The 12,759-nt window shown below is 44.2% G+C and overlaps 1 protein-coding gene across 2 annotated transcripts in view; it reads right to left on the bottom strand.

The window, feature by feature from the left end:
* The window catches only part of LOC147718794 (uncharacterized), a 121,221-nt gene that overhangs the window by 25,623 nt on the left and 82,839 nt on the right, over positions 1 to 12,759 (bottom strand). For both annotated transcript variants that reach the window (XM_086918774.1, XM_086918775.1), the window contains one exon: positions 7,108 to 7,282. In XM_086918774.1, the coding sequence (XP_086774900.1) occupies positions 7,108 to 7,282 (175 nt within the window). The remainder of the gene's footprint in view (positions 1 to 7,107; positions 7,283 to 12,759) is intronic.

The following is a 12,759-nucleotide window of genomic DNA, read 5'->3' as shown; positions in this document are numbered from 1 at the left end:
TCTCTGCTTCCTTTATTCTTGTAAGAGTAAAGCTTCATGCTAAACACTTATTCCAATTCTGAAAGACTTCTACTGGAGTCTTTACTAAGCTGAAACCTTCCTGCATTTCTGAATTTCCTTGAAACCCACTCTATAATCCATGTTTTTTTAAAACTTAGGGGCTGATTACCATGGCGGGCGGACTTGGTCTGCCCGTCATCATAGCGGTGTTTGGGACTGCGCACCAGACATGCGATTAAGATTAAGTTGCGCCCGCCATACTGCCGGAGCATCCTGGGCTTTTAACATTGCAGGCATTGCTGCTTGCTGCAGCACCGTCCTCAATGTTGAAAGTGCTTGCAATGCATTTCCCTGCACTACAAGGCAGGCACCACGCCACTTGGTGCATGGAAATGCAGGGAGGTACCATGGGTACCCCCCAGTGCAGCAACACCTCTCCCCAAACAAGGGGGGCCAGCAACAGGTCCCCAAAACCAATCCCTGCCAGCTTTCCCATAGCGGCATCGCCACCATGGAAAGGCCTTATTAAACCCACATCCTAATTTGGTGGACGGTGCATGCTAGGCACAGCCACCATATTAGAGGCCCTGCTCCGTCCGCCAAGCAATCGGTGCGATTGCCTTTGGCAGTGAAGTGGCGGACGGACGTTTTGTCCGCCGCGGTACCCACTGCCATCCTAATTTGGCGGTGGGTAAATCACTATGTGATGGCGGAAGGACCACCACCGTCAGCCTGGCAGTCGTGGTCCTTCTGCCATCATAATGACCCCCTTAGAGCCTTGATTACATGACTTTAGAACTTGTTTCTATAGGGAACACCTATTTCTAATTCTCAGTTTCTGTATTGCTGTAATTATTTGTTATCTTATCCTGCTGATACTTAACCTATGACAATTTTCAGCTGGCCAGCTGTAATCCTGTATCTTTTTAATATTCTCTTTACTTGCATACATACTGGACTGATTATTAATTGGTAATAAAACTACTTAATTTCAACCTCTGATTCTTGGTCCTTATTTTGTATCTATCCAAATGGGCTTCATGAAAGTTTAATTGTTTTATCATTGCTAAATCTCTTGGCCTTTCAGTCAACTTAAAAAGATCCATCGGATGAGAGATTGTAAATCATGCACCTGCATGCTTTCACCAGTGGCAGCTAACAATTATTGATGTAAGAGTCACTTTCAGCTACCAAGCTCAACAGCCACACCTCCTGACTTGACACCATTGTTTCAAATCAATGGATTTTTCCCAATCATCCCTCCTTCTGCTTTAAAACCAACTTCGTAAAAATTACAGTGCCTGGTATCGATCGCCCCTGCTCCACAGAAAGAAGGACTTCAGAACGGCAGTACAAACTTTGATTCTGTCAAAACTCGATGGTGGCAATATTCTGCTTTCCGGCATCCCATAGTCCTATTCCACCACCCTCATCTTTAAGAGTGTCTTCCATGTCATATACAGTCTGTTTAAGAGACTGATTAAGGCTGACACAATCCACTCATGTGAAGAGGATACTGTTGTCCCTTTCCACCCTACCACATCACTCTTAAAGCCTTCTTCATCATCAGCAAGATGTCATCAAGCATCCCAAGCAAGCTGAATCAATGCTTAAAAAGAAGAAAACCACAAGGAGATGGGCCATGGGAGTTATGTACTGAAGATCTGGAATTCCATTCCTACCCAACAAGCCACCCAACCTCACTTTCAGGAGAAACTGAAGCCCTATCTCTCCAAGTGACACTTCATCCATATATTACGGTCCCTGTATTGGACCGTTTCAGAAGACACACCCACTTATAGGTACCCTTCACTTCTCCGCCCTACAACTAAACCCCCTATCTTCTCTACCTTCTACTTCAACTAATGTATACTTTGTTCACCCATCAAGCACTAAAAGTGGCGACCCAACAATTAATCGAGGATTATCTGACCCTACACCATTTTGATGACATTTTTTATCTTGAGGTTTTAAATAGCACAAACTTGACCCGAAGGTTTCAGAGCTCTTTACATGAGCACCAGTTGAGTTACAGACACATTCATTTTCGTTAGGCACGGGGAGATGAAGTGATTTGCCCAAAATCACAGGATGTTGAGCGTTCCTGCCGAGACTCGAACCCGCTTCCCCAACTTCGAGGTCGACCGCTCTAGCCGTAAAGCCACATCCTCTCAATCCAATTGAACACCTTGAAGACTTCAAGAAGGAGTATACTCACATCTCGAGCGCACATTACGGGCAAAGTGAAAAATAATCACGGGAAGATAAAGCAGATATTATTTAAACCATCAAATGCAGCCGCACACAGACACAGAATTCATGAAAATATAATATAAAAGAAAAAATAAAGTACATTTTTGGCATAACAGCTTTTTTTAAATCAAATTCAGGGATGGATAATGTGAGGCATTTAAATTATGCGATTTCCATATGTTCTACCTCTGCTTGCATACTGTTTATAACTTGAACAGTTTGTATCAGGAGTGTTAATTGAAAATCAGTGGTGTCCCATGATCGCCCCCTAAAGCCTATTTCCTGCAAACAAGTTTTGAGAACTATTGTCATGTAAACTAGAAAAGGCACAGGGCCTGGCTGATTCCCAGCATCCTTTTCTAAACCTTTTGACATGCTCATCTGCATCCTCTAGTTACAGGTGCAGTGTTCATGTCTATCATGTCTTGAATCCTGAAACTTTGGATAGACCCCCAAACGGTGTGCCTATTATCAACCTATAGACCTTATTTAAATGCAAACATTGGCTCGCAATATTTGTACTTACAATTCGTCCAACATTTTTGAGTTCTGGAGATAAAGGAGTTCGGGGGTTCAGCCCATGTTAGTGGCATCTGCAGGGTCAGTTAAGGGAAGTATATATGGCCTCAAGATAGCAGGTTGCCTTTTGGAAGTGGTTTTCCAGCCCTAAAGATATTGGGCCACATGTAGGTATCCAAATACCGGTCGGTAAACGGCTGAAAATACCGATTTTTGGCCATTACCGACCGGTTTTTGGATACTGAGATGTAGGGCATCTCAAAACACAGATTCGGTAAATTTACTGAATCGGTAATTTTACCGAATCGTTAATTTGGCTAGATGTAGGTAAATCTTTTTTACCGATTCTAAAATACCGAATTTTACCGATTCGGTATTTTAGAATCGGTAAATTAGATGTAGGTAATAATTCGGTATTTTTTACAGAATCGGTAAGATTTGGTAATTACCGAATCGGTATTTACCGATTCGGTATTTGCCATTGATTCCTATGGGCCTGGAGGCCCATAGGTTTGAATGTCAATTACCGAATTGGTAATTACCGATTCGGTAAATACCGAAAAATTCAAGGGTGGCAGGGTGTTGTTGTCTTATATACTAAACATATGCTGTGTAACATTGATTATATGTGTGCACAGGACTTTTGCAATTGCTGTATGTGGTTGGTCTACAATCACAAAGTAAGGGGTTAATAGGGTCACCCCTTTCCTGTTAGCACCATTAGGATTAGGAACTGTGTCCAACTGACCTTCGCAAATCTTGCAGAGCGCCATCATCTCCTCTATACTAAAACCCTAGCTCCTAGCACCTACTAGGGACGTCATGTCCACGGACTGGGAAAGTGGATATAAGTAGAACTGTACATGAGAGGGACAGTAGGCCTCCACTCCAGTGACAACGATAATTAAGCATGGTCGAATTTTGCGAATCTGGCGTTCGCAAATTTGCGTATTGGCGAACTCGCAATCCGCAAAATCCGCGAATTCTCGCGAATTTGCGGATTTTTTTTGTGTGTGTTCGCAAGGGTTTCTGCCAGTTCGCGAGGGTTTTGTACCAGTTCGCAATTGCGAACTTACTTGTCAGCTCGCAACGGTCGCGACTTTGTTGTTTCTACATCTGGTTCATCATCACAGGTTCACAGCACCCTCTGTTTCACCACTGCCACCCTCTGATTCACCCATGCCACCCTCTGGTACATCACTGCCACCCTCTGATTCATCACTGTAGATTATGGGGGGGGGGGGAAGCAAGCACACCTGCCCTGCTTCAACTGACATGAATTAATTTGGGGTTGATTAATGTGTCACTGAATTTAAACTTCCTGTCTGGCACCTGCTTCCTTATCTGTAATTTGCTTTCTGTTGCAGTGAATTTTTTTTTCCCAGGACCTTTGTGGCCTACTTGTAGCTATTCTATGAGCCTGCTGTGAGGGTCAGAGCAGGGTCATAGAATAGTTGCAAGTAGGCCACTGAACTCTGGAGGGGCCCCTCAGGAAGCACTACAGGGAATGGTTACTAATGATGAGTTTGAACTTTTGCACCTGCTGAGTGCTTTCAGTTTAGCAAAACTCGTTTTTCTGCAGAACAGCAACTGTAATGCCCCAAACAAACATAGGCAACTGAACTCTGGAGGGGCCCCTTAGGAAGCACTACAGGGAATGGTTACTAATGATGAGTGAACTTTTGCACCTGTTGAGTGCTTTCAATTTTGCAAAACTCGTTTTTCTGCAGAACAGCAACTGTAATGCCCCAAACAAACTTACTTGTGAAAGTTGATTTCTAATCCAAAAGTGATCCAAAGAAAGTCAAAAAGGCCTCATATCCAAAAAAGTGCAGGCAAATGTCAACCTGAGGAGTTATTCTGATAAAAATCATCATTTTCAGAAGGTTTATGCTGCTTGCTAGTGGATTTCTTGTGCAGAATTGTAAATTTTGTAATTTCGCGAGTGCAAGATTGTTGCTGCCCGCCGCATCTACATGTTCGCAGTTGCGAACTCTCGCGATGCGTCGCCAAACTCCTGCGGGATCCCGCAGCAAGATCCAAAATGGAGCAGCACTCGCAAAATATAGAGAAAAACAACTCGGCAAACGCTGAATGACGGTAAGTGAACGCCGCACGCCGCAATATTGTATCACCAAGCAAAAAAATCTGCTGCGTGCAAATTTGCGGATTTTCGGTAAATTCGCGAGAGTTTGCGGATTGCGAATTTACCGAAAATCCGCAAAATCCGCGAGCGGAACGGATTTTACGCCCATGCTTAACGATAATATCAGGTATTACTATGGATTCACAAAACACGGTATGGCATCAACACCTCTCATTGTGCTAAACCCAAGACATGAACAATAGCCCTATGTCAATCAATGAGGGAACACTTGCTGCGCTTCTCAAGCAAAAGACACACAATTGATGGCCGGAATGCAGAACAAATCAAAACATTCACCCCCAGTCATGAGATCTGGATTAAATCCATCATTCGTTTGCTCACCATACCACCCCAGTTTAGACCTGGCCATATGCAAATCAGTCTTGACCCTGTGCCTCATGGGAACAGTTCAGCCCGAACTGCCAAGCCAGGTCCTCCCTGGACCGGCACCAAGCACCCTAGGACCGGTTTCAGGGTTTCACCCCTCTTCAGCTAGGATAGCTTGATTCCAATGGCACAGTGAACCCAGGACCCACGTCTAGGCATACCTGGCGCACTTAGGGAGAGGAAGCAAAAGACACACAATTGATGGACGGAATGCAGAACAAATCAAAACATTCACCACCAGTCAAGAGATCTGGGTTAAATCCATCATTCTTTTGCTCACCATGCCACCCCAGTTTGGACCTGGCCATATGCAAATCAGTCTTGACCCTGTGCTTCATGGGAACAGCCCAGCCCAAACTGCCAAGTTGTCAAGAGCACATGACAATTCCAGGATCATACACATGTGTGGGACAGGCCTAGGCCTTTACACACAGGCAAGATTAGTAGGATATCAGGGTCAACATTTAAACAAAAAAAAAACAGGATACCAGATATATGCAATGTGGCAATCAAGCAGGGAAACACAACTGTACATCATGCAGGGGACATTTCCATCCCAACAAGTCCATTCCCCACCTGTTGGTGTGGCTGTGTCCTCAGCCATCTTCTCTATAATCAGTTCTCTAATTCTTATTCTGGCTGGAGACTGGTGAGAAGAAATGCTTAATTTTTAGTTCTTGCTTTATTTCTCATTTATATTATTTGTCAAAACATAAAAAGATGCAGACCAGTCTATGTGTGCAGGTATTGTATAATTACAAATATCTGCTGTATAAGTTGTGCTGTTGTACTTACTTGATTCAAGAATAGAGGAATATGTTTATGGATGCAGATTTTTAACCCACTCAATTAATTTGTCAAAATAGACGTTTTGATATTTGCTTCATTTCTAAGTATTTTAATGAAACCAATGTATATACGCACCTACCTTGTAACTAATCGTTTTTATAGTTTCTGGTATAGGGGAAGGTCAGGTGTTTGTAGTTGGATTTTTACTATTTTATTGTATTGTTTATAAATGACTGAAAATAAATACCAAGTCGAATTGAAAAGTTGATACATTCACCAAGGAGGACTGGGGAAAAACTGCACTGCCAGGTGAAAAATCATTTTCTCAACTGTAACCTTCTGGTAGGCAATGATTCTAGACAACTGGTTATCCACAACTTTTTCTGCATCTCCCGGTGTCACGGTTTCTGCAACTTGCTGGACATGCACCCACAGGCCCGGCCTAGCTCTAGACATCTACATGCCAGAATCAGCAACCAGCAACCTCCTAACCACAGCCTTCCACTACGCCTGTATGGGTCCTTGCCATCTCATCCTCCCTCGTAGTGCCTTTGGGCTTATAAGCCTGATACGTCTGCCCTATTCATCAGCATGTATTCTATTGGTGTCCCGCCACCTGTCTTCTTTTGTCAGTGCTTGCCTGTTTTTCCACCACCCTTCACTTCCTTCCTCACTCTTGCAGGTGCCTTACTCCTGCAAACAGCGTACACATTTAGCAATCCTTGCTGACCCTTTATTTGGTTCTCTGCCATTCTCCTGAGAGTGAAGTCACAAACAGAGCCCCAAGAATGTGTGACAGATCCAGTCTCCATACAAATTCCACTCCCCCTAATTTTCAAGGCTGGATTTGTTTTCTCATCCTCACCATTTCTCTAGAAACATTGCACAAGAGCTTGTAGTGTAAATTTAAAATCCTCTAACATCAAACATTGCTCAACATATCATACAACATATGAAACATAGGACGCATGCATAAAGCACGTGCAGAAAATATAATTCTTTTTACTACATACAGGCCTGGGAACCCTGGGTACCGGTAGAACGTTGTACGCTGGTATCCTCTCCACATAGTCCTGGACAGGCTGAACTGAATCCTCATAGGAAAATTCTTGGCTCTGGGTGTAGACATTGTAGGACATATTTGGTTTCCTTGTGACATGTGGAAATATTGCTTCCTGGTGCGGGTAGCTGTTAAAAGTAAACATATTTATTTAAATTGTGTTAGATAGCGTTAATGGAATGAGTAAACAAACAAACAACAACTGCAATTCAGTAAAGATATGCAGCTGGTACAGTGATAATGCTGGCTTCACAATAATTCACCACCACGCAGTTTTCAATACTTTCATTAAAAATATATCACTATTCGGCTTGCAGCAGGTTGGATTTTGCATGTTCTCCTTGCCACTTAACTTTGGAAGTTATTCTGAATTGGAAATGATGCCCCGTCCACTGTTTTACAAGTTCATTGATGTCACTGGCCTTCTAAATATGGCGGACGGGACAGATATACCTCATTAGCCCGACTCTAAGTAAGACTTTCATTTTTGGTGAAAGAGCAAACAGGGTTCTCCTCGAAATTACTCTTTGGCAGTGATGTAAGGTGCACCTGCTCACTAACAGTCTACTTTAATTGTAGAGTCTAAGGCCTGAGTTAGAGGTTTGGAGGAAAGAATAATGTACATCAGGATGAGGGAGTAAATTACTCCGCCAGCCTGATCGACATCATGTCCCCCAAATTTAGGGTTGACCGCAGGGACATCTTAAGGATTTTGGGGGCCCAGGGCCAAACGTATTTTGAGTGCCCCTGTTCCGAACAGCTTTGAATATATGATCCAATTTCAGCTCTTTCATGCCCTCTTTGGCCAAGTCACTGACAATGCGTAGGCACACTCGTCAAAATTCAAAATATTTATGTCGGCAATCTTGGTGACACCCTCCCATTTCTCATATGTGAGGCACCGTTTCCATCTAAAAAACTTTTTGTTATGGATGTTGCATGAAACAAAAACATATTTCTCTGCAGAATGTGTGTAACTGACTCTCACACATCACCCACAATAAAATAAATAAAAGGAATTTAAAACAATATTTTTAAGAATTATTCAAGGTCATCAGAAAAAAACTCTTTACAGAACAGGCTGACTCTATTAAGGGGCCCCCTGAAGAGCCCACTTTGCCCATGCCTTAAAAGGTCTCTGGCTGATCTCTGTTTCCTCCTCCATGACGCCGCCCCAGACACATCTCTTAACATCGGCAGGAACTAGTATCAATGTTGTAAAAGTTTGACAGATGGCTCCGTCAAACCTGCTGGCGAGCTGTCAAATTTTCACTAAGTTTTACTTTTTTTCAAAAACAAACTCTCAAAGCAGGAGGTTGTTTTTGAAAAAAGTAAAACTAAGTACTAAGGCCCTCTACACCATGGAAGTGTTTTCCCATGGTGAGGGGGCATAGCTGTCACCTACCGCCAGGTGACAAAACAGTAAAAAAAAAGCCTGATGGCTATCCTCTGACAGCCTGTAATCTGTTGGGCTGGCGGAGGAGTATATCTTCGGCAGAGCTAGAGTAGAGTGGTCACGTTGGCAGAGTGGTGGTGATAGGAGTTGACGAGAAGTTCTTCGGTGGCCTTGATTCAGCTGTGGGGGGGGGCAATGATGGCAATGGTGAACGGTGGACGTGTTGATGGCTTGATGTATTCAATGAAGATCAGTCCAGGAGAGTTCTGTGATGTGGCTGTAGTTGAAGTTCCTGCTGGCGGAAAAGACGGTCTTGAGCGTGTGTCTGGCTATGTGGGTTGGTGCAATGACTAGGTGCTTGTGTCCGATGTTAGTGTGGTTCCGCAGGAGGGGGATGGTGTTCTGGTTACTAGGGTTGTCCAGGTGGAACTTGAAGTCTCTGAGCAGGATGTAGTTGGTGGATGGGAGAGAATGGTGTGCAAGGAAGTCTACAATGGCATTAGTTCATGGCCCAGGGGGTAGTATCGGGGTTCACCTGGATCTGGAAGTGGAGGTGTTCCATGGTTGTCATTTGGGTCATTACAGTGCATAGTCAGTCAAAGTGTGCTTTTGTAGACGATGGCAATATCTCCTCCTGGCTGGTCAGGATGGTCCTTGTGGGTGATTTTGTAGCCGTCGGGGAGGGCAAATGCGTTGTCCGATCCGTAGAAGAGGTTAGTCCAGGTTTCCGTGAAGAAGGCGATGTCTGAAGAGGTGGTGTCGAGAAGGTCCCAGATTTATGTGGCATGTTTGTAGAGGGACCGCACATTGAGGAGGATGCATTTGAGCCTGTTGGGTGCGCTGTTGGTCGGCTAGGCGGCTAGAGGTGCTGGTGTGCTGATGTGGCAGGAGGTTTGTTGGCAGTTTCGGCAGCCCCAGGGTGCAAGGGTATTCTTCAGTGATGCTATTTATTAATTTATTTTAGAGGTTTTATATAGCGCTGGCCGGACCCAGAGGTATCAGAGCGCTTTACATGTTAAAGCTGGTTATGGTAAAAGACTAATTACAGCATAAAAGAATAACAAAAACATCAGAGCGCTTTACAAGACTGAGATAAATAAGGTAAAAACAAAATTACAACATTTACAACATCATTATAGAATAAACAGCAGGTAAGACAGATAATAACATAAGGCTTGAAGTTATACATATCATGTAAACAGATACTCGGAGAAAAGAGTTGAAATACCTATAAGATATGGAAGAGCGAGTTTAGGGCGCAGGTAAAGACCCCCAATATTTATTGAGGAGGTGGATTTTGAGATCTTTTTAAAGCTGGTGTAGGAAGGGTTGCACCATAGGTCTTTGGGGAGGGCATTCCAGATGTAGGGGGATTTCCGGAGAAGAAGCAGAATTGAGTGGATTTCTTTTTTAGCAGGGGTGGGACAAGGAGGAGAGCGTTAGTGCTTCTTAGGGGTCGTGTACTGCCCGCTTTGCAGAGTTTATTGGCAAGGTATGGTGGTGCATTTTGATGGAGTACTTTGTGTGTGATGCATGCATTTTTGTAGGTGGATCTGCCTTCGATGGGGAGCCATTTTAGAGTTTTGAGAGCTGGGGAAATGTGGTTAGACCGTTTACAGTCGTTGATGAGCCTGGCTGCAAGGTTGAGTACAGATTTGAGTGGAGCTAGGTGAAACTTGGGGATTCCGGTGAGGATGGCATTGCCGTAATCGATTCGTGAAAGGACCAGGGATTGAACCACTAATTTAAAATCTTCAGTTGGGAGAAAGGATTTTATTTTATTGAGATGACGGAGAGTGAAGAGGGCTCCTTTAGCCAAATTTTTGATGTAGACATTAAGACTGTTATCGATGGAGATACCAAGAGACTTTACTGGGGTGGACAAGGAGAGAGAGCAGTTGAGGGCATTGAGGTCGGGGATCCAAGTTTGAATGAGGAGAGGGTTGTTTTTGGGGGAGTAGAGGATGAGTTCAGTTTTTGGGGGTTGAGTTTGAGATGATTACGGTGGAACCAGGATTGGATTTTAGTGAGGGTGTTATTAAGGTGTATGATGTCAGCGTGGGATTTGATCTTGTAATAGAGTTGGGTATCATCGGCATAAAGATGGTAGTTGATACCAGCTTGATTTAGAATGAGGGTGAGGGGTTCCACAAAGAGGTTAAAGAGTGAAGGTGAGAGAATAGATCCCTGGGGGACTCCTAGTTTGACCAGAGTGGGTTTAGATAGAAAGTCTTGAATTTTAATTTGTTGGGTTCGATGTTGAAGATAGGAGAAAAACCATTTGTGGGTAGTACCATTGAGGCCGAAGCAATCTTTGAGCACATTAAGTAGGGCAGAGTGGTTGACAGTGTCAAAAGCTGCGGAGAGATCAAGGAGGATAAGAAGACATGTCTCACCATTATCAAGGGAGTGGTGGATGTCATCACCAATGTTTAGTATGGCAGTTTCAGTGCTGCAGCCTTTTCTGAAGCCTGATTGTAAGGGGTCCAGAAGATTGAATTTTTCGATGTGTTTCTCTAATTAGAGCAAGACACATTTTTCAAGGGCTTTAGAAAGAAGGGGAAGGTTGGTGATGGGGCGGAGGTTGTTTAAGTCATTAGGATCAGCATTAGCGTTTTGATAATGGGGGAGATTTGACCAAGTTGGAGGGACCTAGGGACACTTCCCGTAGCAAGGGAGGTGTTGATGATTGAGGTCCAGGACGGGACGATGATGTGCTTTAGGTCTTGGACAAGGTTAGAAGGGAGGGGGTCTTTGGTATTGGAGGATGGTTTTAGTTTAGTAATAATGCTGTGGACTTCGTCCTCAGTTACAGGGTGGAAATTATGCCAGTAGGCATTGTTTTTTGGTAGTGAGTATGGGAGGTTGGGTACCAGAGGAGTAGGGGTGGGAAGGTGTGGGGGTTAGTTTAGGGAGGGAATAGGAGAATGAATGTGTGAGGAGGGGTTAGGTTGAGGTGAAGTAGGGGCTGAGTATGAGGGAGGACCTAGGGGCGTCAGGAGTGTGGAGTGTGAATTAGAAGAGATGACAGGAGAAAGTAGGGGGTTGTTTGGGATCTGCGTTGAGTGGAAGGATTTATCTATTTTAGCATTTTTTTCTGAGAAGAAGTGGGCAATTTCTTTACATCTAGCGGTTGAGGCAGTCGGGTTAGGCCGAGCTGAGGAGGTTTAGTGCTGGATAATGTTGAACAGTTCTCTAGGTCTGTTTTTGGCCCGATCGAGTTGTGTACGGAAGAAGGATGCCTTTTCATTAAAAATGTGTTTTTTGTATGTAGACCTAGCTGATCTGAGGAGTGTCAGGTTAGAGTGGGAGGGATGCTGTCTCCAGGTTCTTTCCATTAGTCTTAATGAGCCTTTCATTGTTAAGTTCGAAGTTAAACCAAGATTTGGAAGGAATTTTCCCCCTTCTCCCTTTATAAGCTTTCACTGCCCCCTGCTGGCTGCCTCTCTCAGTGCCTCTCTCCGTGCTGACTCATACGTCACCTCTCAACCACTGCAGTGAGGTACGCATTTATTTCACCTGTTGTGTGTGTGCAGATGGCGCCCAGTGCTATTGGTGCCGGATGCCGGACAGAGTGCTCCAGAAATCAGAGATCACCAGATGAACGTACGCCGCATGGTAAGAGCACAGCGTAAGTGCAGTGTGAAAGGGAGTGAAGTTTTCCTCAATGGGCCATGAAGACCGAAGGGTGCTAGCAGTAAAATCAGTCAAAGGGACTCAGAAAATGTTTTTAAAAGTACCAAATATTCAGAGACGATCGTAGCCCTTAATGCCTCTTTGCCTCTTGCTCACAACTGAGCTCGATTCTTTGCACAATCCAGAACTCAAGGGCTCAAGATTTCCTCCTTACGAGCATATAAAATGCAGCCAGATTTCATCCCCCGAAGTTTTCCATCATACATCAAACAGTTCAATTGCGGTTTCGTATTACTCACAATTTCGCTGTCCTTTAATCATAGATTCAGGCCTCAGCCTCTGCCCACAGCGATGATCCTGCTTCCTACGGCCAATTTCAGTTTTCAGTTGCAGTCCACAAGCACAAACATAAAACAGGGCACCCCTAATTTCCAAACACCAGATTCCTCATTCCTGCTAGAATCTGTCCGGGCTCACAGAGTGCTGCTGATGCGACCTCTCACTCAGCTGCCAACCGTAGCTCGCTGTGCCGGGGGCGTTCGGACGGTAAGGAGAGCCTCATACAGATCAGAG

The sequence above is a fragment of the Lissotriton vulgaris genome, chromosome 4_1 (genome assembly GCF_964263255.1).
Source record: "Lissotriton vulgaris chromosome 4_1, aLisVul1.2, whole genome shotgun sequence".
In the NCBI taxonomy this organism is placed as follows: Eukaryota; Metazoa; Chordata; class Amphibia; order Caudata; family Salamandridae; genus Lissotriton; species Lissotriton vulgaris.
Note: the sequence above shows the minus strand (reverse complement) of the source record. Positions and strands in the feature narration are given on the sequence as shown.